This window comes from Cibotium barometz, chromosome 33, assembly GCF_041138505.1.
Source record: "Cibotium barometz isolate CiBa-2024 chromosome 33, ASM4113850v1, whole genome shotgun sequence".
In the NCBI taxonomy this organism is placed as follows: Eukaryota; Viridiplantae; Streptophyta; class Polypodiopsida; order Cyatheales; family Cibotiaceae; genus Cibotium; species Cibotium barometz.
Window position 1 is genome coordinate 37,417,531 of NC_141078.1, and position 23,592 is coordinate 37,441,122.

At 41.7% G+C, this 23,592-nt stretch overlaps 1 protein-coding gene across 7 annotated transcripts in view; it reads right to left on the reverse strand.

Annotated features, from left to right (window-relative positions):
* The window catches only part of LOC147619531 (GABA transporter 1-like), a 78,040-nt gene extending 60,704 nt beyond the window's left edge, over positions 1-17,336 (reverse strand). For 2 of the 7 annotated variants that reach the window (XM_086773212.1, XM_086773211.1), the window contains exons 1-4: positions 17,121-17,326; positions 16,884-16,976; positions 16,555-16,785; positions 4,352-4,449 (exon numbers count right to left, since the gene is read on the reverse strand). In XM_086773212.1, coding sequence (XP_086629338.1) covers positions 4,352-4,449; positions 16,555-16,785; positions 16,884-16,976; positions 17,121-17,187 — 489 coding nt within the window. In that variant the 5' untranslated portion in view covers positions 17,188-17,326. Of the gene's footprint in view, positions 1-4,351; positions 4,450-16,554; positions 16,786-16,858; positions 16,977-17,120 lie in introns of those variants that run through there. The other 5 variants (XM_086773216.1, XM_086773215.1, XM_086773214.1 and 2 more) reach the window with 4 other exon arrangements.
* Between the last annotated feature and the right edge of the window lie 6,256 nt (positions 17,337-23,592).

A 23,592-nucleotide genomic window follows, 5' to 3' on the forward strand; every position in this document is an offset into this window, starting at 1 on the left:
TACAGCCTTAGAGCTATAGATAGTTGCATAGCCTACAAACTTGAGTTGCCAGAGAGCTCTCTAGTGTATCCAGTTTTTCATGACAATACGAAAAACAGTGGTCCACCAGGACAACGTAGTTTGTCCTAAGTTTTGGTTGGGTTCTTGGTGCCACAATCACTTCCACATGAACCAAAGATGATTCTTGGGTTCAAAGATCGGAACACAAGATATACTATGTATCGATAGGCACTTACTACGTGGAAGGATGGGCCGAAGGAAGCGTCAACATGAAACCAACTAAGAACGTTTACCAAATCTTTTTCCCTGTTTGTTTCCAAAAACTATTCTTAAAGGGGGGGTAATGTCACGTAGCGTGTAATACGCTTACGGCTCGAAAATTAGCGGAGTCTGAGCCTCGGAGCATGGCCGGCGGGAGCTAGTGGGATTCAGGGGTGAGATGCCTAGCGGTCGGAGTACCATAACCGGCATAGAGCGGGATGGTCAGGTGACTGGGCGGTCGGCTGGCCGGCCAATGTATATGGGCAGGCCTACACATAGCTAGGTGAGTGTGTGTGGACATACACACATTATATCTATGGTTGGGTGGTGAATCTGAGCCAAGTTTTCTTCCCCTCCTCGCTCCCATGGCTATGGTGAGGCTGCGATGTAACGACAACTTTCAAGACAATGAAGATGCTTCTCAAGAAAGACCCAAGAAAGGCAAAACCAAACTGTCTCTCTTTTATCTAGAAGGCCGTGGATGCAGGCCTCTCTTACACGTGTATGAGCCAGATCACTCCGCTAATTGGTGCCTCTGAAAGAAGCAAGAGGATGCTCAAAAATAGGCCTAAAAAAAGAAAGTGCTTTGAGTGCAAAACGTACCCTTTGCTGGTGCTTTAAGGATCAAAGGTGTTACATGCCTATGGAAGCCCAATCTTGATTAACACTAAGCAAGAGAGATTAATGCTAATCCTACATAACTTGCAAACACACGGAAGACAAGAGATGTAACCCGAATCTAGTGTATATTGTTGAATGCCCATATATACAATGGTTCTTGGATTGTAGATCCGAATCATGCATACCTATCTATGATGCATACAAAAGGTTATTGCTGAAAATACAGCTTGTCTTCAAAAAGTTCTTCTGGTCATGATCTCCTCTCCTTCTGCTTGTGTTCTTTGTCTCTAGGATTGCCTCGGGCCGCACACCAGCCGGGGTTCTTGCAAGCACTTAAGAGATGATGCTTTGAATGAGGTTAAAGTGCCTTTATATAGGTTCTGTAAGGCAGACAGCAGCGGCGCCTGTTCCACTAGCTGCACCCATGGGCTGGCGGTGCGCGGGTCAGCAGCAGCGGCCCAAGCAGAAGTGCATGAAAACGAGCAGAGGCAGCAGTAAGGCAGGTGTAAAGACAGAAGCAGACTCCAGAGGGCTCAGAGCAGGGAGCATGGGCATGCAGAGAAGCAAGAAACCAGAAAAACCCTAATGACAAAGCGAATACACAAACCAGGCTCTAATACCAATTGTTACTCCTCGAGTTAGTACAGGTATGCAGCTGAGCTAAGGTGTTTCAAAGATGTCCATGGTTATGAGTGTGTAGAGAGAGAGAGAGAGAGAGAGAGAGAGAGAGAGAGAGAGAGAAAGAAAGCTATATTAACGTCTACTAGAGGCCGAACTCGACCTATGAGACAAATCAATGTACAACTGTCAATGTCTTCTGGATGTCCAAAAAAAAAAAGGACAAAATGAACATGAAATAAACTATGAAAGTACTGAGCTAGTGGGGGGGTGTGATGGATGGAGCACTACTGCTAGAGGCTCACTATGCAACCTATATGCGCAGGGTATACAAGAATGCAATGCAGATCTGTCTAGCTCCAACCAGTACCATAATGGGGGTGTAATATGTGATACATAGGCGATGGCGAGGCAAAAATACCTCGGAGCATGATCTCCGGGTGTGAGTGTAAGTGAGCTAGCCGCTCCTGGATATGGTGCTGATGTCGAGCCCGTATCTCTGTGATCTCCCTCTGATGTAGTCTGGGAGTCTGGTAGCCTCATGCTCTCGGTCTCCGTCTGGCTCGAAGATCCGCAGCGCGCTGAAGTGTAACCCCCTCCTGTGTCAAGGTAGGCACTGGGATAGATCTCTGGAAGAAATCAGTGAGCTGGAGCTGTCACCCACCTCTCCCTGTGGTATGAGTCAGTAGCAGTGTCTCTCTGTGGCGTTGTGTCTCTAGCAAGAACTGGCCAAATCTATGCTGGTCTGCGGACTCCATGATCTGGCGGAGTGGAGGATGTCCACTGAAGATGGTGGTGTATCTCTCTCTAATGACACTATATGCTCTGCATCTGCATACATAATGTTCCTCACTCTCAACCTCCTCCTGGCATAGTCTGCATATCCTCTCTGCTTTGGGGATCCGTGCTGCCCTATTTGCCTCAATCTCAAGCTGGTGTGATGACACTCTGAGCTGGCCAATCACCACTCGGGCATTGTGAGGCATGTACACATCCATGTATCCAGGTCTCTGTATGAATCCATCCGCTGAGATACGCATAAACTGATCTCTGTAGTATAGCATCTTCGGCGGTAGAGGCTGACTGGGTGTAATCCAAGTCTCTTGAGTGTATCGCTGCCATAAATCCTGCCGAAGGACTCTGTTCCTCTGACTGTGAGAGAGCTGGATGTGTGGTGCATGTATATCATACTGGAAAGGTGGCAGGTGATCTATGTCAAGACCATGCTGAGTGAGCCATTGTATCATCTGTGAATACCATGATCTCCTATCTCCACTCTCTACGAGCTGCCTGGATGCCTCAAAAGCTCTATGTGAGAGTCGATCTGATGGCATATCTCTGATCCTCTGTATGAAGCATATCATCTGGAAGAGGGCCTCTACTAGTATAGGAGGTGCAGCAAACTCCGTCCGGCCGTCCGGACAATGTCATGTGGGACGGAGGGTTTGCTACGGATCATCCGTGAGAGCATGAGAATCTGACGCCTCTCTATCTGAGACCATGTGGAGGTGGCGAGCCCAGGTGCCCATACATCAAAGCAGGGGTGACTAGTGTGTCAAACAACCACCCCTTCGTACAGGGCTCCTGGAAGTGTACCTGGTGACACTGTCTCTCTAGCATGGCCAGAGCTGCATACCCTCGTTTGAGTCTATCCCTAGCTACCTGTGCCATAGTAAATCTTCCTGGCAGAGTCGTAAATGTAATCCCCAGGTACACATATGAGTCTTCAAAAGACCCAGTATGTCTATGAGAAATCTCATCATGGTACAAAAGAAAACAAAGACTAGAGCTATGAACTTGGAATGTCAAATCTGAGAGAGAACAAAGCTCTAGAGAGAGAGAATAGATTGCACGACTCAATGATATTGACTTTTTTTGTTGTAATGCTTCACCAAGTACAATGCTTTTATAGGCCCCAGGCCTTATCTTTTGACTCACAATGATCACACACACAAATAGGAGTGTGCCACATGGCACACTTACCCTATCCATTCATAAGAGTGGTTTCACACACCTTAACTCACATACATATAAGTGAGTGTTCACACCCCTTTAGGGGCTGTTCACATAGAGACACAAGTGGGTACACAAACAGGATGGACACACACGGGATGGTACACACACATGAAGCTCCAAAATACCCAACAAGGGTGAACTGTTGATATCTAACACCTACCAGCTCAATCACAGCATGAGGGACAACATTGCCAGGGCAACCAAGCCTTCCCTGTCCTGCTGCTTAATCTGGCCTAGGTACAAGCATGCAACAACTCAATTGTCCTGACTATCATTCGATTTGAAGATTCTCTTGCAGCATGAATATGCAAAAGGAGAGGTAACATGACTTAGAAATTCATGGTTAGCCCCATTGTATGACAGATCTTGAAAGAGACATACAATTCAAGTGTTAGAAAGCTATATTGGCTATATTGGCAATGATTGTACACTACACTTTTCTTAAACTTTACACTTGTCATATTGGATGAGAAATAATGAACAAAAGTTCAACAAAAACTGCTGAAAGTCATATCCCATGGCCTTCTATCGTGCTCGCCTCCCTCAACCACTTCATACTCGCCCCCCTTGCTCTTCATCATACTCGCCTCCTTCAACCAATTCATACTCGCCCCCCCTGCATGGTGACAAAATTTCTCATACTCACCCCCCTTGTGCACTCAACCAATCTTGAAAGACACATGTTACTAGGATTTAAAAAATATTATTCAAGTGTTAGAAAGCTATTGGCAATGATTATACACTACACTTTTCTTAAACTTTACACTTGAGTCATATTGCATGAGAAATAATGAACAAAAGTTCAACAAAAGCCGCTGAAAAACTAGTTAAATACCTCTAATGTCTGACCACCAAGTAGTATCGCTAATATGACAGTCATGAAGCAGATTATGTACTGTAAAGGAGCCACAACATAATAAGCCCAAGTAGGTCCTGTACAAGGAGAATGAAAGAGTACAATTAATTCTAATCCTCTCTTTGTCTCTCTCTCTCTCATTGTATCATTGATCGCTGTACCACTGAAATTTACATAACTGTTTTTTCTTTCAGCTCTAATTTGGGATTTTATATGAATTTCCATGATTGAGTCATTTCATGGACATAATGTAACACTTGGATACTTTGTAACACCTTTTTTGTCTCATAGACCCTAGTAATCTTTTGAAGACGTTGATGGCTTCAGGAGATACTGCCTCTATAGCTCCGTCTGAAGCACACCACCGTGAGAGGAGTCTATCATAAGCACCACAGCCTAGTAAAAATAACAATAGAAGGCACCAGAACACCCAGCCACTATTCCTTGGTCCTCAGCTTCCCCAATGTCCCAACCTCCCTAATCAATCCAACAGCTGAATCAGGTTGTCCTCTAAGGTTAGCTCCTATTTCCAATGGCACTGATCTACTACCTAACAGCCCCTCCTGACCAGAGCTGACATCCAGCTGACTAAACTCATCTCCAACTGATTAAGAAGTGCTGAGACTCTGCCTCCTAAGTCCTCTCTTTGTATCCTGTCAGAAATCTGCTCTTCAGAGTCCCAAAGTGTCCTCCATCGTCCACTAGCCTCAAGTCCTTGTCCTAAAGCCTCTCAGAACTAAGCAGCTGACCTTTGTCTAATCATAAACTCTCTTGGCTGCCACAGACAAGTCAGATTTTGTCTGTCTTCTGCTTCCGAATTCGGATGGCTTTCCCCAGTCCAAATTTGATCCTCTTGTGTCCTCCACTATCCTCCAGCATTCACGGACTAGATAGACACGACCTCTACACCTTCCTAGATGTCCTGCCGACCCTTCTCTAATCCTTCCTTGATCCTCCTCCAGCAGAGTTCTGCCTCGGAATCTTGCTACAGAACCTTCTACTTCCAAAGTCCACAGTGTTTCTGAAACTTCCCCAAATGTCCTCTGAGAGCTACAAACCCTCAAGGACCTCTCAACTAAGCAGAATATCACTTAACATGCTCTCTGCTGACTATTACAAGCTCACAGCTGCCTCCAAGTGGATTCTTTCCACCCAATTAACCAAACTGATCTGGCTAACACAAAATCTCTCTCCCTTGAGTCAACTACCACCACAGGAGCCTCAAAACTCTTAAACGAACCTAGAACCCAACCTTGGAATCAATCAATTGACCACCAATGTCAGACTATTGCCCATAGTTGTTTCCGTACGGCATACGACACCATATTGTACGGAATACCGTACGGACTCGTATGAATTTTTCTCCAAGAAAATTTCGGAAATTTTTTTTCCAAAAAAAATATTTTTTTTGGGAGGTAATGGTCTTTTTTTTGCTTGTCTATGGTTGTTTGAGCTTCCTCTGTACGATGATGCTTCCCTCCTTTTTAAAATACTCCATATCTCGAATTGGTAATGCCTAAGTTTATAAGTATTTTTTTAAAACACCATATTTTATCGTGCGATAAGAAAAAAATTTATATCATACTGCATTTTCCCATATGGTATGGTATTGTACGAACCGTACGGTATCGTACCAGACAACTATGTTGCTGCCACAGAAAGCCTATAAAACACCAAGCCTTCTGACAGCTGTCCTCAGACAGACCTAAAACAGTCAGCTATGCCTTAGAATTGCTTCCTATCAAACCAAATAGATCAGAACAGGTTCCCAACACAACCTGCTAACTATTCTGATGTCTAGCTGACACAGAATCAACCCCTACTCAGGCTAGCTGGCCCAACACAGACTCAACCTTAAACAGTTCTTTAGTTATCGCCTTGTCTTCTAAAGAGCTCCATCCACGCAACACAGAATTGAACCAAAACCAAAGACAAAATCTTTAATTCACACAACTTGATTATCTATGTATTCTAAAAAAACTGTGCAACACATAACAGACTCTAGGAGTCGGGATTGAGCAAATGAATGAAAACCACAACAGAGCAAGAGAGCTCTCACACACATGACAATGACAAAAACCGGATATATGTTCTCAACTTCAACAAGATCATCAACAACTATATAATCTGCCGCCACAGCTTGCAGGCTTCTTCCTGGTGTAGTTAGTATATTTCCCTGTGTGGTGTTGTTAACCGCACTCTCAGAGCTTCTGAGAGCCAATGAAGGTTAGACTCACCAGGGAATTTGGGAGAAAAGCTCATTGGGGAGAACCAGGCCACATTCCCTCCGCAGTGCACCCTTGGCCTGCGTTAGTACGGGCGTGCCTGTTGGTGCACAGTCTCCCGGAAGACCAGTGAAAGGCAAGTGTCCACCCAGTGAAGGTGGGAATGAGCCTGTGATTTGGGGCTACTCTACCCAACACCTCTTCATCGACTTGAACCAGTTCTATTTAGTTGTTTTCACTCCCTTGTAGAGAAATATGGCCTGCAAGCCCGTGACACTTGTACAAATATAAATACTCCAAGAAATACAAAAAGTATTGAGGGGGGGGCGGCCCTTTCCGGCCCCAGTGCTGGTGTCATTTGTATTTTCAGTATTTCCAATATTTGTGTTGCTGATGTTGTTTCCATTGTTTAATAATAGTTAAATTAAGTGTTCTAAATATGTGTATATTGTCTTCCGATCTGTAGGCCTCCTGTAGTAGGGAGCGGTCATAGATCCACAAAATATTTGGGCAAGTTCTTAAAGGACTTTGCTATTTTTATCCACACCGAAGCTTGAGTCTAAGGCTACTATCATGGCAGAGACTCATAGTTAGATGTTGAACCGTAGAGTTCAGAGATTGATATAGCTGTTGATCCAATGACATTGGATTAACAAGAATTTGGTACTGAAATGCCCTAGCTTTGTGCCGTAGTGCTAGGGGTTTGAGATCAATCTAATGAGCATTTTGTAGTAAGTGGCTTGAGCGTCTTATAAGAGATAGCTCCTTTGGATATTTTAACTCGAGAAGAGTATATCCATGAGTACGGAATTACTTAACCAAATGGAGGGAAGGGTTTGGAGTTTTGATAGACAAAGTGGACGTTGTTCAACTTTACCATGCAAACATCACCCCCCCAAAAAAAAGCCAACGTGTACTACTTTGTGTTTTGGAAATATTTTATGAAGTTTATACGAGGACCCAATGTCACATGAGGAAGCTCTGGGAGTCTTCTTTCAGCCCTAAACAACATCTTGAAACATGCTGATGCAAAACGCACACAAAAGAGAGAGAAGACACACACACACACATAGCTAAGTTTTCAGTATATTATAATATATATATATACCCAGATGAATCCAGGAACATGCCCAAATTCACCTTTTAGGAACGTGCATGTTAGATACTCATGGTAGTCAACCCACAAGACTATATAACTATCAACTCCATTATGAATAGTATGGACTAGATACTACGACATCCCCACTAACGTCATCAATGCCCAACAGTGCGTGTAGAACTCTGTATCAAGATATGCTCTCACACACGCACTCCACACACACACACACACAAGAGCATATATTCACACAAAGGCCTTCGTACTGAGTTTCTATCAAACCTCCAGAGATGCAGGGCAGACTCAACCATAATGAAGCCTAGCACTAAGGGAAGTAGCAAATAGAAAGAATTAGTACAGCAAATAAGAAGTTGATAGGGCAGATGCACCGCTAAAGATAGAAAGAATTAGCACAATATCAAATGGCCGCGGCCCGCAACTCGGACAAAAACTTCACAATGTGAAATCTGCATGTCCGCTAATACGGCTGAGTTATATACCTAGATGAATCCAGGAACATGCCCAAATTCACCTTTTAGGAACGTGCATGTTATATACTCATGGTAGTCAACCCACAAGACTATATAATTATCAACTCCATTATGCATAGTATGGACTAGATACTACGACATCCCCATTAACGTCATCAATGCATGATAGTGGGTGTAGAACTCTGTATCAAGATATGCTCTCACACACGCACTCCACACACACACACATAAGAGCATATATTCACACAAAGGCCTTCGTACTGAGTTTCTGTCAAACCTCCGGAGATGCAGGGCAAACTCAACCATAATGAAGCCTAGCACTAAGGGAAGATATTTACAGCCATAGCTTGTCTTCTCGAAAAGGTAGATACCCTAATCTCTGCCTAGTCTATGACTCAGTCCTACTGAATGAGTGACAGTGAGCCAAGCTTCGCCTATTTATAGGCCTTGAATGCCTTGGTGGGCTGGCCGACTTGCTATCGGCCAGGTCCCCTGGACAATAAACCCGACTTGCTGCAGCCGACAAATGTCCTTCCTCTTGCACACTAGCTGACAACTTTATTCCCACCGCCTTTCTGCCCATACCTTAGCTGCTATAGCTCCACAGTCAGCTCCAAAACTGGTTCTATCTAGTTCTTTATCTTGTTTGCCTTCAAGATTAGCCCTGGGATTAGCCAGTGCATGTCTTGCACATGACATCCTCCTTTGCTAAACTTGATGATGGGATTCCAATCTGTGTTCTTCGATGACTGTCATCATCTCATTGTCTACTCACGGAGTCCCAACCTGTCATCCTTCCCTTCTTGGCAACCTTTTCATTGAAAAGCCCACCCGGGCTCCAAATCCACTCTAACTCTAATGAAGATCTCTGCATCTGTTCCATCTAGTCCCCATTCCATTCCTAGCCTATCCCTGAACACTGTCTCTGGTCTTCTTTCCTGAGTATTGAGTCTGACACTCTCACTCCACCCCTTTGAGGATCATCCTCCCTAGAACCATTGCATGAGAGCCTTTCCTGGTGTACCCCAAGTGGCACCCGACTCACAGGACTACCATTCCCTTGGGTTTTGTGGAACACCACCAACCAAACTCCTGGGAATTCTTCCATGTCTTGTGTTCCTTTCTTGGGGCCTCGTACCTGTGCACTTTCCTGTACCTTGGACCTGCGCACCTTCATCTGGGACTGAATTAGTGTTTAGCCCTGCTGAGCCTAATGCTCTAATACCAATGTCAGATGCGGAAGCTCTGGGAGGCTTCTTTCAACCCTAAACACCATCTTGGAACATACTGATGCAAAAACACATACAAAAAAGAGAGAGGAGAGAAAGAGATACATGAGTATTCAATATATTATAATGTACAAAAAGGTAGTACAATCTTTACAGCCATAGGATGTCTTCTTGAAAAGGTAGATACCCTAATCTATGCCTAGTCTATGACTTAGTCCTAGCTGGACTGAATGAGTGACAGTGAACCAAGCTTTGCCTATTTATAGGCCTTGAATGCCTTGGTAGGCTGGCCGACCTACTATCGGCCAAGTCCCCTGGTCAATACACCTGACTTGCTGCACAGCTAACACATGTCCTTCCTCTTGCACACTGGCCGACAGCTTCCTGGGTAGTAGTCCCACTGCCTTTCTGCCCATACCTTAGCTGCTATAGCTCCACAGTCAGCTCCAAAACTGGTTCTATCTGGTTCTTTATCTTGTTGCCCTTCAGGATTAGCCCTTGGATTAGCTAGTGCATGTCTTGCACATGACACCCTATATTCCTTGTTTGTCATCAATTAGAGTTGGGTAGTATATTGCCACCTACGGGTAGGTAATGCATTGCCACTATAACGAGGAGGCAACAAGAAAATGTTATACATGAGACTTCATATTGGTGCTAAACACAAATTGGATGAGTGATGTTTATGTGATAGCAACCTCGAAGTACGGAGATTGAGTTTATTTGTAAATCAATGTAAGGTGTGTTGGAGGCATACCTAAACCACATATCGTAGCATACGTATATACAAACCAGTTAAACAAGAAAGGAATTCTCAATTCTTGCTTGGTAGTAAACCATTGTTAGTGGTTGAAAATGGTTTATGGAATTGTTGTCTATAGTTGAGAATGATTTACCAACTGGTTTGTCTAATGTTACTAGTGGAGGTGTCCAGTGAGCCCACACTTGTAGAGGTGTGTTTGGACGGTACTGCTAACATTTAAATGTCAGCATGGTAACCCAAAGACATGTCCATAGAGACATAGCTGGCTATCCCTACACTATATGTAATCTCAATTGAATTTTACCACATTATAGAACACTCCGCTAAAAACTTATAATAGTTGCACAAACTTGTTGCATTGAACTCCATGTCGTTTCTAACCACAAGAGAAATATCTTTGATGTCGTAAAACATGCAAATAAATCCCTTTGATGTCGAAGAACATTCATTATGAAGTTTTTGAGGATTCAAGAACTTCTTAAGTATACAAAGGTATGATGTTATTTGATGCCTTAGTAGTGGTTTGTGTTTCATTAACATCTTTCATAGTTGTTGCAAGTGGCAATTATGGTTTAGTATTTCCAAATGAAACACTAGCGTTACATGTTTCCTTGGTCGTAGTACTTAAGGAATATACATGACGTGTGTCTTCTTTTCTTTATTGTAGTACTTAAGAAAGTTTTAGTCGTAGATGCACACAAACACTTGTTTATAGCTTTCTTGTCATGTGCATCCGTTCATCCCAATGCTCATAGACATGTATATTCTCATTAGCAAATATATGGGCAGATTCAAGGGCAGATTTAGAGCAAATTTTGCAGCCCTACAAGCTCTCGGAAGTACCCAAGACATAGCCCAATCGTTGGGACACCTTCTGGGCATAGTTTGGACACAAAATATGACTGTTTGGACAATGTTTTGTGGGAAAAATAGGCAAAACTGACTTGATTACGAATTCATTCCTTTTTCCTATAAATAGGATCATTAGGCATTCATTAGAATCATCATTCAAAGATCAAGAGGATCCATTTGTCACAGTCTGCAAGGCAGCAAGGACACAATGGTGGATCAACAGGAGCTTCTCTTGTTCGATTGCAAGGATCTTTGGTATGCATCATGAAGCTGTGAATCAGCAAGATCATTGTATATACAGCATGTTTTAGCAATATACAGTAGATTGGGTTTATCTCTCCTTCTCTTTTGTGTCTTTACTAAACATAGAATTAGCGTTATCTTGTTTGCTTAGCGTTAATCATGAACACGCTTCCGCAACGCATGTTACATTGGTATCAGAGCTTAGGTCATCCTAGGACAATCCTTAGCTTATGTTTGGTGGATGCTGAATTAGGGTTGTGAATCAGCAAGATCATTGTATATATAGCATGTTTTGGCAATATACAATAGATTAGGTCTATCTCTCCTCCTCTTTTGTGTCTTTGCTAAACATAGGATTAGCGTTATCTTCTTTGCTTAGCGTTAATCATGAACACGCTTCCGCAACGCATGTTACATTTCTTGACCGTTTTTGCAGACAAAAACTCTTCTTGAAGAGAAGAATGAATAGGTTGACTAAGATGGCCAAGTTTATTCCAACTAATAGATGTAAAAACATTTGAGCTTGTTAGCCTCTTTACCAAACGTCTCTAAAACTATATGCCCTACCCACAGATATAGTGTTTAATAGGGATAGGAAGTTCGAATAGTCCTTTTGAAGGGAAATCTTAAAAAAATTGGAAACTACTCTAAGTATGAGTACGGCCGACCATCCATAGCTTGATGGTCAGGCGGAGAAAGTCAACCAAGTGCTAGAGGATATGCTTCGTGCATACGTTAGCAAACACGCAACCCAATTGGAAGGAGTTCTTGCCATATTTGGAATTTTCTTAGAGTAATTTGAAACATTCAATGTGACTAGATTTACTCCATTTATTTGATATATGGATTCCAATCTAGATCTCCTATAGCCTAGAGCTATAGATGGTAGCATAGCCTACAAACTTGAGTTGCCGGAGAGCTCTCTAGTGCATCGAGTTTTTCATGACAATATAGTTTGTCCTAAGTTTTGGTTGAGTTCTTGGAGTCACAGTCACTTCCACATGAACCAAAACGATTCTTGGGTTCAGAGATCGAAACACGATTTATATTGTGTATCGATAGGCACTTGTTAAGTGGAAGAATAGGCCGGAGGAAGACTCAACATGGAACCAACTAAGAACATTTACCAAATCTTTTCCCCAGTTTGTTTTCGCAGACGAAAACTAATCTTAAGGGGTGGTAATGTCACGTGAAAGCTCGACTAGATGCAGAGCGCAAACACCAGAGTGCGGCTGGCAAGTGCATCCAGAGTCTAGGGGTAAGGATACCTCAGTCGGAACGCTAGCTAGCCATAGAGCTAGGCGGCCGAGTGACCGGACGGCCAAATGGCCATGCTAATGTGGACAGCAGGCCACATATTAGTGTAACCACACCAATCTCATCCTCTACGGTTGGGTGGTGACGAGAGCTCCATGCCCTTCTCGGCTATGGCAGAGGCTATGGCGATGTGAAAAAGGTCCAATCATAGGATTGAGATTAACAAGTGAGAAACAGAGGGTGATTCAATGCTTTGCCGATGACTCCGTTTTGTTTCTTCAAGCCGATCTTGAGAATGTCAAAAGATCCTTAGTTGTGGTACAAATCTTTGCTATTGCTTCTAGTTCTAAATGCAATCTATATAAGTCAAGCGTTATTAGCCTAACTTGGGAGGACTCTTTTGACCTTACCAGATGGGGCTGCCAAGCAGTTGAAAAAGTAAAGTCTTCAAGCATTTGGGCTGCCCTATTGGTGCAGGGACCTCCAATAAACAGTTGGTGGAGTGGGTTCTCAATAGGATGACCCTTTAAGTTGAAAAGGTGGGACTTTGTACTTCTCCCTTTCCATGCCAGGATTACTGTGATTAATCATATCCTGTTGGCATTTGTTCATTTCGTTTGCCCTCTGGTTTTTTAGGAAGTGTCACTGGCTAGCTGGCGGTTTAGGTATCTTGGATATGCAGGTTCATACAAGAGCTAGACTGGCCATACAATTTGGCAGATTTGCGGATCTAAACCAGCCCTAGGCATTGGTGCTATCACAGATGGTACACCAAAAGCTCAGGTGACTTACAAGGGTCAATGGAAGGGGTTGAATTGGCTGGAAAAACTATTTTCTTTGGCCCCTTGAAATTCAAGAATGCACCCTTTTGTAGCTTTCTAGTCAACTACGCACAGCCAAGGATGATTGTGCCAAACTCTTCCACCAAGGGGACGAGTCTGGCTCAAAGAGATGCATACTCCTCCCTGGTGATGACAATGCTCCTGAACCATGAGAGTATCAAGATCACCACCAACCAGTGCTCTCCTAAAATTAGCTTGTACTAAGAATAATGTGTTGTATCTTAACAGGTTGTGGAAGATGGACCGGTCTTATGACATATGGAGTAACATATGGAGCTCCCAGTTGCCTTGCAAAGCTAGATGCTTTTTGTGGAAGTTTTTGATGGGGCTTTGCCAATTCTGAGGTTCGTTCAAGGAGTGGAAGTGGCTAATCTCATTATAGCATGAAAAATGAATATTTTGTCTATGATTCAGATCAATGGGTGGAATTCTATAGCATACTAGACTCTGTTGTGTAAGTCATAGATATGGTTGTATATACATAAGGCTAGCTGCTCACTATTGTGTCTATACCAGATAGTTCCACTTCTTTGGAACGCAGAAAAGTCATATTTTGGTTTAACCCCAAAGAAGAAATGGGTGTATTACTGGACAGTCCTGCCAAGCAGTCACAACGTGTTCCTCTCAAATATGTGGGGACTTCTGGCTTCAATTGTCTTAGCTTGAGGCCTTTGAGATGGAGAATTGCAAGCCTATCACATCACCGATGGACCCGAAAATGAAGCTTACAATGAATGATCCTTGTGAGCCCGTTGATGGGAAGCTGGTTGGTTCATTGACCCAGTTGTTGAACACCAGATTGGACTTGAGCTTTCCTGTGGGGCTGTTGAGCTCATTCATGCAGACGCCGTTGAAGTCTCATTGGGATGCAGGATTGCGGATCTTGCGGTATCTGCGGGGTACGAGGGATCTTGGACTCTTCTACGACATTGGAGGTGAAATGAAGGACCGAGTCTCACTCCAAGGCTAGAGTAACTCAGATTGGGGAGAAGATCCAGACACGAGGAGATCTACATCACACTACAGTTTTACCCTCGGCTCAGGAGCTGTTTCATGGTGCAGCAAAAGGTAACCAACTATTGCCTTGTCGTCTACAGAGGCGGAGTACCGGGCTACTTGTGGTGCTGCTTGCGAGGTTGTGTGGCTACGGAGGTTGCTTGGCGAGATTGGGTTTCCACAAAAGGAGTCCACGATCATCCAATGCGATAACCACAGCTGTATCGCTATTGCTCGGAGCCCGGTCTTCCATGCCCGGACCAAGCACATAGAGATACAATATCACTTTGTTCGTGAGAAGATCTTGGTTGGTGACATCTTGCTTCTTTATTGTTCGACGGAGGACAATGTGGTGGACCTCTTCACTAAGTCTCTACCTGAGGCTATGCTCTGGCGGCACTCCAGTTCCCTGGGGTTGGTTCCACATCCAAGAACTGAGAGGGGGTGTTAGCAATCATCTCCTGTCTGTATATTACACCAGGGCCTCTGTTGTGGGTGTGACCACCCATTTTTTGGTGTTTCCCCATTTTTCCTCACTTCCATGTATTTTTCCCATTTTTCCTAAGGTGTGGAGGGCTGTCGGCTGTCTTTTGATACTGGCCGACTGCTGTTCGGCTACCCGACCTGTTCCGGTGTCCTGGCCGACTGCAAGCACCCGGACGACTGGCTCTTTTTCTGGTCGTGTGCATGGTGCTGGTCGTGAGCAGTGGCTGCTGTCGGCCCGTTTTAGACTGGCCGACCAGCAACCTAGGGCCATATAAAATGGCCCCTTGCCCCCCCCACTTTCAAGTTGGGTATTGTTGTACCGGATCTTGTATATAGTGCAGAGTTCACACAACCTCACTCTCTCTTCTGCATTTTCTCTTCCACACACAGTTCAGCACTTTTCCTGTTGGTGGTTCTGTTGCGTTTGCTCATCTTCATATCGGTGTCCAGCTACGTTGTGCTCTCAGCAGTCTGTCTCATATCCGCTGCGCATTCCAACAAGCTCTTCCACCAAGGGGACAAGAGTCTCTGCTCAGAGAGATGCATACTCCTCCCTGGTGATGATGATGCTCCTGAACCATGAGAATATCAAGATCACCACCAACCAGTGCTCTCCTAAAATTAGCTTGTACTAAGAATAATGTGTTGTATCTTAACAGGTTGTGGAAGATGGACCGGTCTTATGACATATGGAGTAACATATGGAGCTCCCAGTTGCCTTGCAAAGCTAGATGCCTTTTGTGGAAGTTTTTGACGGGGGGGGCCACCCCTAGGCTCTAAGCTCTTGGGGAGGAATATAGCCTCTGGTAAATGCAGCAAATGCAAACCCAGTCTGGAAGATTGTCTACATTGCTTTTAGCCTGGAAAGGGATGTGGGCTCAGATGAACACATGAGTGTAAGGGTTCCTGTAATATAGTGCCTCCTGGTCTAATTGGCTACTGGGAAAGTCTCTAGATGCAGCTGAAAGAGTAACAATCTATTTGGAAAGGTCAGGTTTACATGCCTTTGGGAGATTTGGTGTTTCAGGAATGCTTTGCCGATTCTGATGTTAAAGGAGTGGAAGCGGCTAATCTCATTATAGTATGAAAAATGAATATTTTGTCTATGATTCAGATCAATGGGTGGAATTCTGTAGCATACTAGACTCTGTTGTGTAAGTCGTAGATATGGTTGTATATACATGAGGCTAGCTGCTCGCTATTGTGTTTAGACCGGATAGTTCTACTTCTTTGGAACGCAGAAAAGTCATATTTTGGTTTAACCCCAAAGAAGAAATGGGTGTATTACTGGACAGTCCTGCCAAGCAGCAGTCACAACATGTTCCTGTCAAATATGTGTGGGTTTCTGGCTTCAGTCGTCTTAGCATGGGGCTGGTGATGTCCCGGGAATACTGAGGTTTTTCTTTTGTTGTTGTTGAGTAGTGAGCAGTTTCTAGTGGCAGTTCAGTTGTGTTAGGGTTGCTAAAGGTCCCTGTACCTTGTTGGTTATGATGTATTTATAGGGGCTCAGTCAGTGTATGGGCTCTTTTTATTTGTATCTATGGGGGTTCAGTCAATGTATGATTACTGGCTCTTGGTGATGCTTTTTGGACTCCTTGCAGGAGATTGTAAAACCATTTCTGCCAACAAAATATGCATTTCCAACATTTATATTTTGCCATAAGGGCGATACATTCAACAAACTAGGCAGCAGATTGCATACCCATGAGATGCATTGCAACATCCCAAAAGCGGAGACAGCGAATTCCTCGAGTTTCCAGTTCTTCCATGGTAAGAGATAACAAGTAGCAGGCATAAAAGGAAACCACGCCCGATACAGTCAGGGCAAGCATACCAGGGGCCCAGCCCAAGCATGCCATGGCAAAAGGCAATGTCAGGAGGGGAGCACCAGCTGTGGCAGAAGTAAGATGGTAGCCAGCATGAACCCATGTGCCTGCAAGGCATTATAGCCACATCAAAAAAGAGAAATGTCATATTTTTTACTGTGCGGCATTCTAGTATCATGCCTGTTAACAAGAGCCATATCACCACATGGATTATCACGCCTCAAGGCCCGCAACAACACAAGCCTGGCACAAAATCCTTCTCCATACTTTGAGGAAAACATTACGTGTGTTACCATGCCTGGCCAGAGATCAAGTTTTGTTAATCTAAAACCTCAACAGAAATTAAGAACTCTCAAGGATGTGCCCAAAATCCTTGTTAATGAAGCAAGACTGTGCTTCATCCCTTGTCATTACAAGAAGTATGGGAAGTGCAGACACATACCTTTGGATTCAAGGACGAATTTCTTGCCAGCGTCTTCTTGGGGAGAATCATTTGGGGTTGGAGTCATTTTGAGACAGAGGAAGAAGTACGTGTGCGTAGAGAGTAGATATGTAGTTCAGTGCAGTGCTTGAGGGGTGTGGGGGTTTTCCAATTTTTACACAAATTACTTTATGTGGCACTCTCTAGGGACTGTGGACATCACACTTCAAAGTTCATGCCTGATACCTTTTTTTTTTTCTAACCACTCACACAAAAAGGTATCAGGCATGAACTTTGAAGTGTGATGTCCACAACCACTCACACAAAAAGGATAACCTTCAAGCTCAACCGGTTTTTTTTGAAAAATTTCATAAAAGGTAAATCAGTTTTATAACTAAAATTTCAAAATTCCGAATCTTTTAAATTCACGCTTGTCAAACTTAGAACCATTCAGGCTAGTTTCTTGCAACCATTTAAGTCTTTTAAATTCAAGCTAGTCAAACTGACTTCTTTTAAATTCAGGCTAGTCAAACTTACAACCATTTTTTCTCAATTCGAGTAGTGAAAATCACACAACAGGATGATTTTTTCCGACATTGCTTCATGCCTATCTTAGCACATTTGTCCAAAAGTCGTGTCCCACTTGTCTTAGCGAGGGAAGGAGCGGTAGAAATTTACCTAAGAAAAGTATTTCCATACTTTGTAGAATGTTATAGAATGGTAAAACGCCACACCACGGCGTCCACTTATATCTTGCATAGAAAAGCATACCACTTTGTGTAATATCTTCCATTTGCAAGGTAAAAGTGGTTAAGCATCAATGGTATATCAATGGTTAGTATTGGTCACATTTTCCTACCACTGATGGTTGCAAGTAGCTTGCCTAGCCTGCCTCTCCTCTCTTCACCCAACCTTTTGCGCTACTTCCCTCCTATCCATGCTTATCTTGAAGTATAGAAAAACTACCCAAAAAGAAATTTATCTTTATTTGTTTATGGCAAAAATAAATAAATTTCAAAAAAACAATCATGGATGTCCTTTGAATCCCCAAAAATTAATACATGTGGAGACAAAAGTTGTCTTGTCTTGGTGTGCTTGTTATGGGAATTTATTATGTATACTCTTGTCATTTGGTTCTTTTATTCTCATGAAGTTATCCTCATAGCATTCATCTCTATATTTTTATATCTCTTCTCTATATTATATAAAAGAAGCGTTTCACAAAGCTGCCACATGATGGCAACAATTTAGAGGTTCAGGAAGAGAGGAGGAGATTTGAGGAGGTTAGAGTAGAATTTGAATTTGGAGGTTTGAAAAGACGTGCGACGCATGGGTCAGCCCACTAGTACATAAAAGTGATATAATAATTGAGCAATAAAAAGACGTGCGACGCATGGGTCAGCCCACTAGTACATAAAAGTGATATAATAATTGAGCAATAAAAAAGGACTATATAATATATTATTTGTTTGCCACAATATTTTCAAGAATGGGCGTCCTTTTTGAAATTTCAAAAGCTAATCCATGTGGACATTAAGGTTGTCTTCTCTTGCACATGTTTGCCATGGTGTTTTGTTTTTGGAAATGCGGCATTCCTTTCTTTTGCACATCATGAAGTCATCCTCATAGCATTCATATTCATTGATGAAATAATTTAACAAAACAATTTGTTGGCCAAGTGCTTTAAGTAAAAAGAATGAAACCATTTAAAGTACTTTAAGTGATATGTAGTTCAAAAAAATAGAACACCATTTTAAATGACAAGTTATAATCGAAGATGACATTATTGAGCCATTTTGGACTTCACTTATTGTAATCACCCTTATTTTTAAATGACATTTACTTACATAATTTAAAATAGAAGGTGACATTGTTAAGCCATTTTGGACTTCACTTATTGTAATCACCCTTATAATTTAATACGATAAGCTATGGGCATTTAGCTTAAGTTTCTTGTATATAACTTAAGGTCATATAATGATATGGGCATTTAGCTTTACAATGATTTGTAATGTCATTGTAAAGGTTGTGAGTATAAAGCCAAGTCATCTTTTGGTCTTTCAAGTGTGAATATATTGGCCAAGTATATAAGTGAATTTTCACTTATGTTTTGGAGACTTTTACACAATATATAAATGACCTCTTGGTAAACTCGTGTATGAGAGAGAGAGAGAGTGTGTGTGTGTGTATGCTTGAGAGAGCTCTTTCTTATGTGTTCTACCTCTTCTATGCTTGCAAATTCTTATGAGAGATAGCATAGGTTAGGTGGGAAGTAACTTCTTTAGCATGCTACACCCAAGGGGCAACTAATTTCTTTCGACTTCCTCATTTGCTAGCTTTATTCATGCTTGAAAAAGTGTTATTTAAGCTAGTGTCATTGGTCTTACAACGACATTACTTCCAATGAGGACTCAGTTAATCAAAGGGATGGAAGGTATAGATTTGCTTTTATGGGTATATGCATATCACCCTCACCCAACAACGTATTAGGGAGAACCCTAAGTTACTTTTTTTTCTAACCACTCACACAAAAAGGATAACCTTCAAGCTCAACCGGTTTTTATTGAAAAAATGCATAAAAGATTAATCAGTTTTATACCTTAAATTTTAAAAATTTTAATCTTTAAAATTAGGGCTAGTCAAACTTACAACCATTTTTTCTCAATTTGAGTCGTGAAAATCACACAAAAGAACGATTTTACCCCCAATATTGCTTCATGCCTTCACTTAGCATCTTTGCACATTTATCCAAGACTCACGGCCCACTTATCTTAGCAAGGGAAGGAGCAGTATACATTTATCTAAGAAAAGTATTTCCATACTTTACAAAATGTTAAAGAATGGTAAAATGCAACAACACACCGTCCACTTATATCTTGCATAGAAAAGCATACTACACCACAAGGTTGAACACATATATTAGTTTGTGTAATCTCTTACATTTGCAAGCTCGAGGAAAGTAAAAGTGGTTAAGCATCAAATGCATCAATGGTATATCAATGGTTAGTATCAGTCACGTTTTCCTACCACTGATGGTTGCAAGTAGCTTGCCTAGCTTGCCTCTCCTCTCTTCACCCAACCTTTTTGCGCTAATTCCCTCCTATCCATGCTTATCTTGAAGTACAGAAAAACTACACAAAAAGAAATGTATCTTTATTTGTTTATGGAAAAAAATAAAAAGAATTATGGATGTCCTTTGAATCCCCAAAAAATTAATACATGTGGAGGCAAAAGTTGTCTTGTTTTGCATGTACTTGTCATAGAAATTTATTATGAATACTTTAGGCCCTCTTAAAGATGTAAACGCAACCTTTTGGTATATAAATATATATATATTGGTCCCAAAATAAATTATTATGTATACACTTGTTATTTCATTCTTTTATTCTTCATGAAGTTATCCTCATAGGAAGAGTTTCACAAAGTTACCACGTGTCAACAATTTGGAGGTTCAAGAAGAGAGAAGAAGATTTGAGCAAGTTAGGGTAGAATTTGAATTTGGAGGTTTGAAAAGACGTGCGAAGCATGGGTTAGCCCACTAGTACATATAAAAGTGATATAATAATTGAGCAATAAAAAACGACTATATAAAAAGTGATGCATATATTATTTGTTTGCCACAATATTTTCAAGAATGGGTGTCCTTTGAAAGTTTCTCTCTCTCTTCAATTTTCTTTGGAGCCTTCCTCAACATACTAACCAATTGATTGGTTGGGGGCCTCTGCAATGACTAAAGAATCAAGCAAAACAAGAGGTAAAGTGTGAGTTTATGGTCTTTTTCTTAATCTCTAAATGTTTCTCACTTCTCAACCCCTCTTTTTCTTAATCTCTAAATGTTTCTCACTTCTCACTTCTCAGCCCCTCTCAAGCTTGAGAAGCATTCAATTGAATGGCTCTTTAATGCAATTGGAACTCTCTAATGAATTCTAGTGATAAATCTTATAAATTTTACATTTATGCTTAAATTAGAATGTTTTTTAAGCATATCTCTCTCTCCCCCAAAGAATGGTCATTCCTATGACCTATTCTATATTCAAATGATGCTTCTCATGAAGCCATTCTCAAATCTAAAAGTGATTTCTATACTTGTCAAATTTAAGGCCAAAGAAGTGGCTTTTTAATGCTTTTATGCTCCATGTGGACATTAAGGTTGCCTTCTCTTGCACATGTTTGTCATGGTGTTTTGTTTTTGGAAATGCGGCATTCCTTTCTTTTGCACATCATGAAGTCATCCTCATAGCATTCATATTTATTAATACAATAATTTAACAAAAAAATTTGTTGGCCTAAGTAATTTAAGTAAAAAGAAAGAAACCATTCAAAGTACTTTAAGTGATATGTAGTTTAAAAAACATAGAAAGCCATTTTAAATGGCATTTACTTGTATAGTTTAAAATCAAAGGTGACATTATTAAGCCATTTTGGACTTCACTTATTGTAATCACCCTTATAATTCAATATAATAATCCATGGGCATTTAGCTTAAGTTATATACAATGATTTGTATATACCTTAAGGTCAAACAATGATTTGTTTCTAAAACTATGGGCATTTAGCTTTACAATGATTTGTAATGTCATTTTGTAAAGGTTGTGAGTACAAAGCCAAGTCATCGTTTGGTCTTTCAAGTGTGAATATATTGGCCACGTATATAAGTGAAATTTCACTTATGTTTTGGAAACTTTTACACATAATTCATATAAGCTCTTGGTAAACGCGTGTATGAGATAGAGAGAGAGAGTGTGTGTGTGTGTGTATGCGTGCGCTTAAGAGAGTTCTTTCTTACGTGTCCTACCTCTTTTATGCTTGCAAATGCTTATGAGAATGTGAGATTGAGTGAGACAAAGACTCTTTCTTGTGTGTTTGAGCAATGATGGTGAAGGACACTCTAAGTGATCTATCAGAGATTGAAGTGACAAAATGCAAACAACATCTTGGAGCTCAGCTCGATGCAGGTAGTCTGGTAAACCCACGAGAATTGCAATCTCATTCTTGCCTAGGTTGGGTGGAAAGTAACTTCTTTAGCGCCACACTGCACAGCTAGAAAGTAACCAATTTCTTTAGATTTCATGGTTTGCTAGCTTTACCCATGCTTATTAAAAAAGTGTTATTTTCCTATGTTCTCATGAACATGGAATGGGCTGGGGAATGCAGATTGGTGAACCAGCATCACCTGGGAGGGATGTGAGAGACCAATCTCGATCTAGCGCTCATCAAGTTTAGAGAATCATGAACAAATACGATGGAACCCAAGATGCCCTAGATCACTTAAGTGTTTGAGAAAATTGGTGAAGGCTTAGGAACCACTGACGACCCAACTAAAACCCTTGCTTTTGATGAAATAGCTAGAGAATGTTCAATACTCTCAATCCAATCTACAAGTCCACATATAAGGCTGTTCACACTGCATTATTTCAAGTAGAATTTTCAAAGGTCGAATGAAGCTTTCTCCACTTGTTCTCTTAGACCTTAAGAGAGTACATTTGCAAGATAAGATATTATTACTTTCAATGTTTAGATGAGGAGAAGCCAAGCCAACAAAGGCTGATTGCGCTCTTCCTAAATAGCTTGAAGGAGAAAATTCTCAATCATTACTTGTATATACAAAAAAGATCGACATTCAATGAGTGTTGTGTAGATGCCATTGAAGGAGAAGCCAAGCTAGCAAAGGTTGATTGCACTCTTCCTAAATAGCTTGAAGGAGAAATTTCTCAATCATTACTTGTATATACAAAAAAAGCGACATTCAATGAGAGTGTTGTGTAGATGCCATTGACTTTAACAACAACATGAAGCATTCGGAGGACAAGATTCACGCTTTGACGCTTTGTCCATTATATCAAGTAAACATATGAGAGACATTTTGAGAAGGATGGTAAGAAAACCATGGATCCAATACCAACTATGTCTACACTGGTAGCTCTGCCCTTCAGGACTAATTGCAACAAGTACCATGTGATAGACAAAGTGTTTGGACATATGGAGGCAAAGTGGAGAGTATCTCCTAGGGAACCTAGGAAGGTGTGTCCATATTATGGTGGTGTGGCCACTTGATAGAAGATTTCTTATATTCCCAAGGAAGAACTATGCCTTGGTGTGGTTACTATAGAAGATACACCAACTGCCATGACACAAGGGCATGTTGTACCAACACACCCCTGTGTGTCGGTACAATCTTGCCAATAGAATTGTACAAACCCCTAGCTTGTCGACAACCCGACCACAAACGGTAAGTGGGCCCCCTATGGGAATTGTGGAATTATGAGAATAGAAGCATCTCCACCTGTTCTTGGGCCACAACCACCTATACTTGGAATTACACTAGGTAGCTAAAGGCTGTGCGACTTGTTATATTAAAGATGTTGTAGACACATATGTGCAGCCACGAAACCAAGGAGACCCCAATGTAGGCTTGCTAAGGGCTCTATATGGCAACCCAACCCTTGTTCTAGAGCCTAAACTACACACCAAAGAGACATAGTGAAGAGGGTGT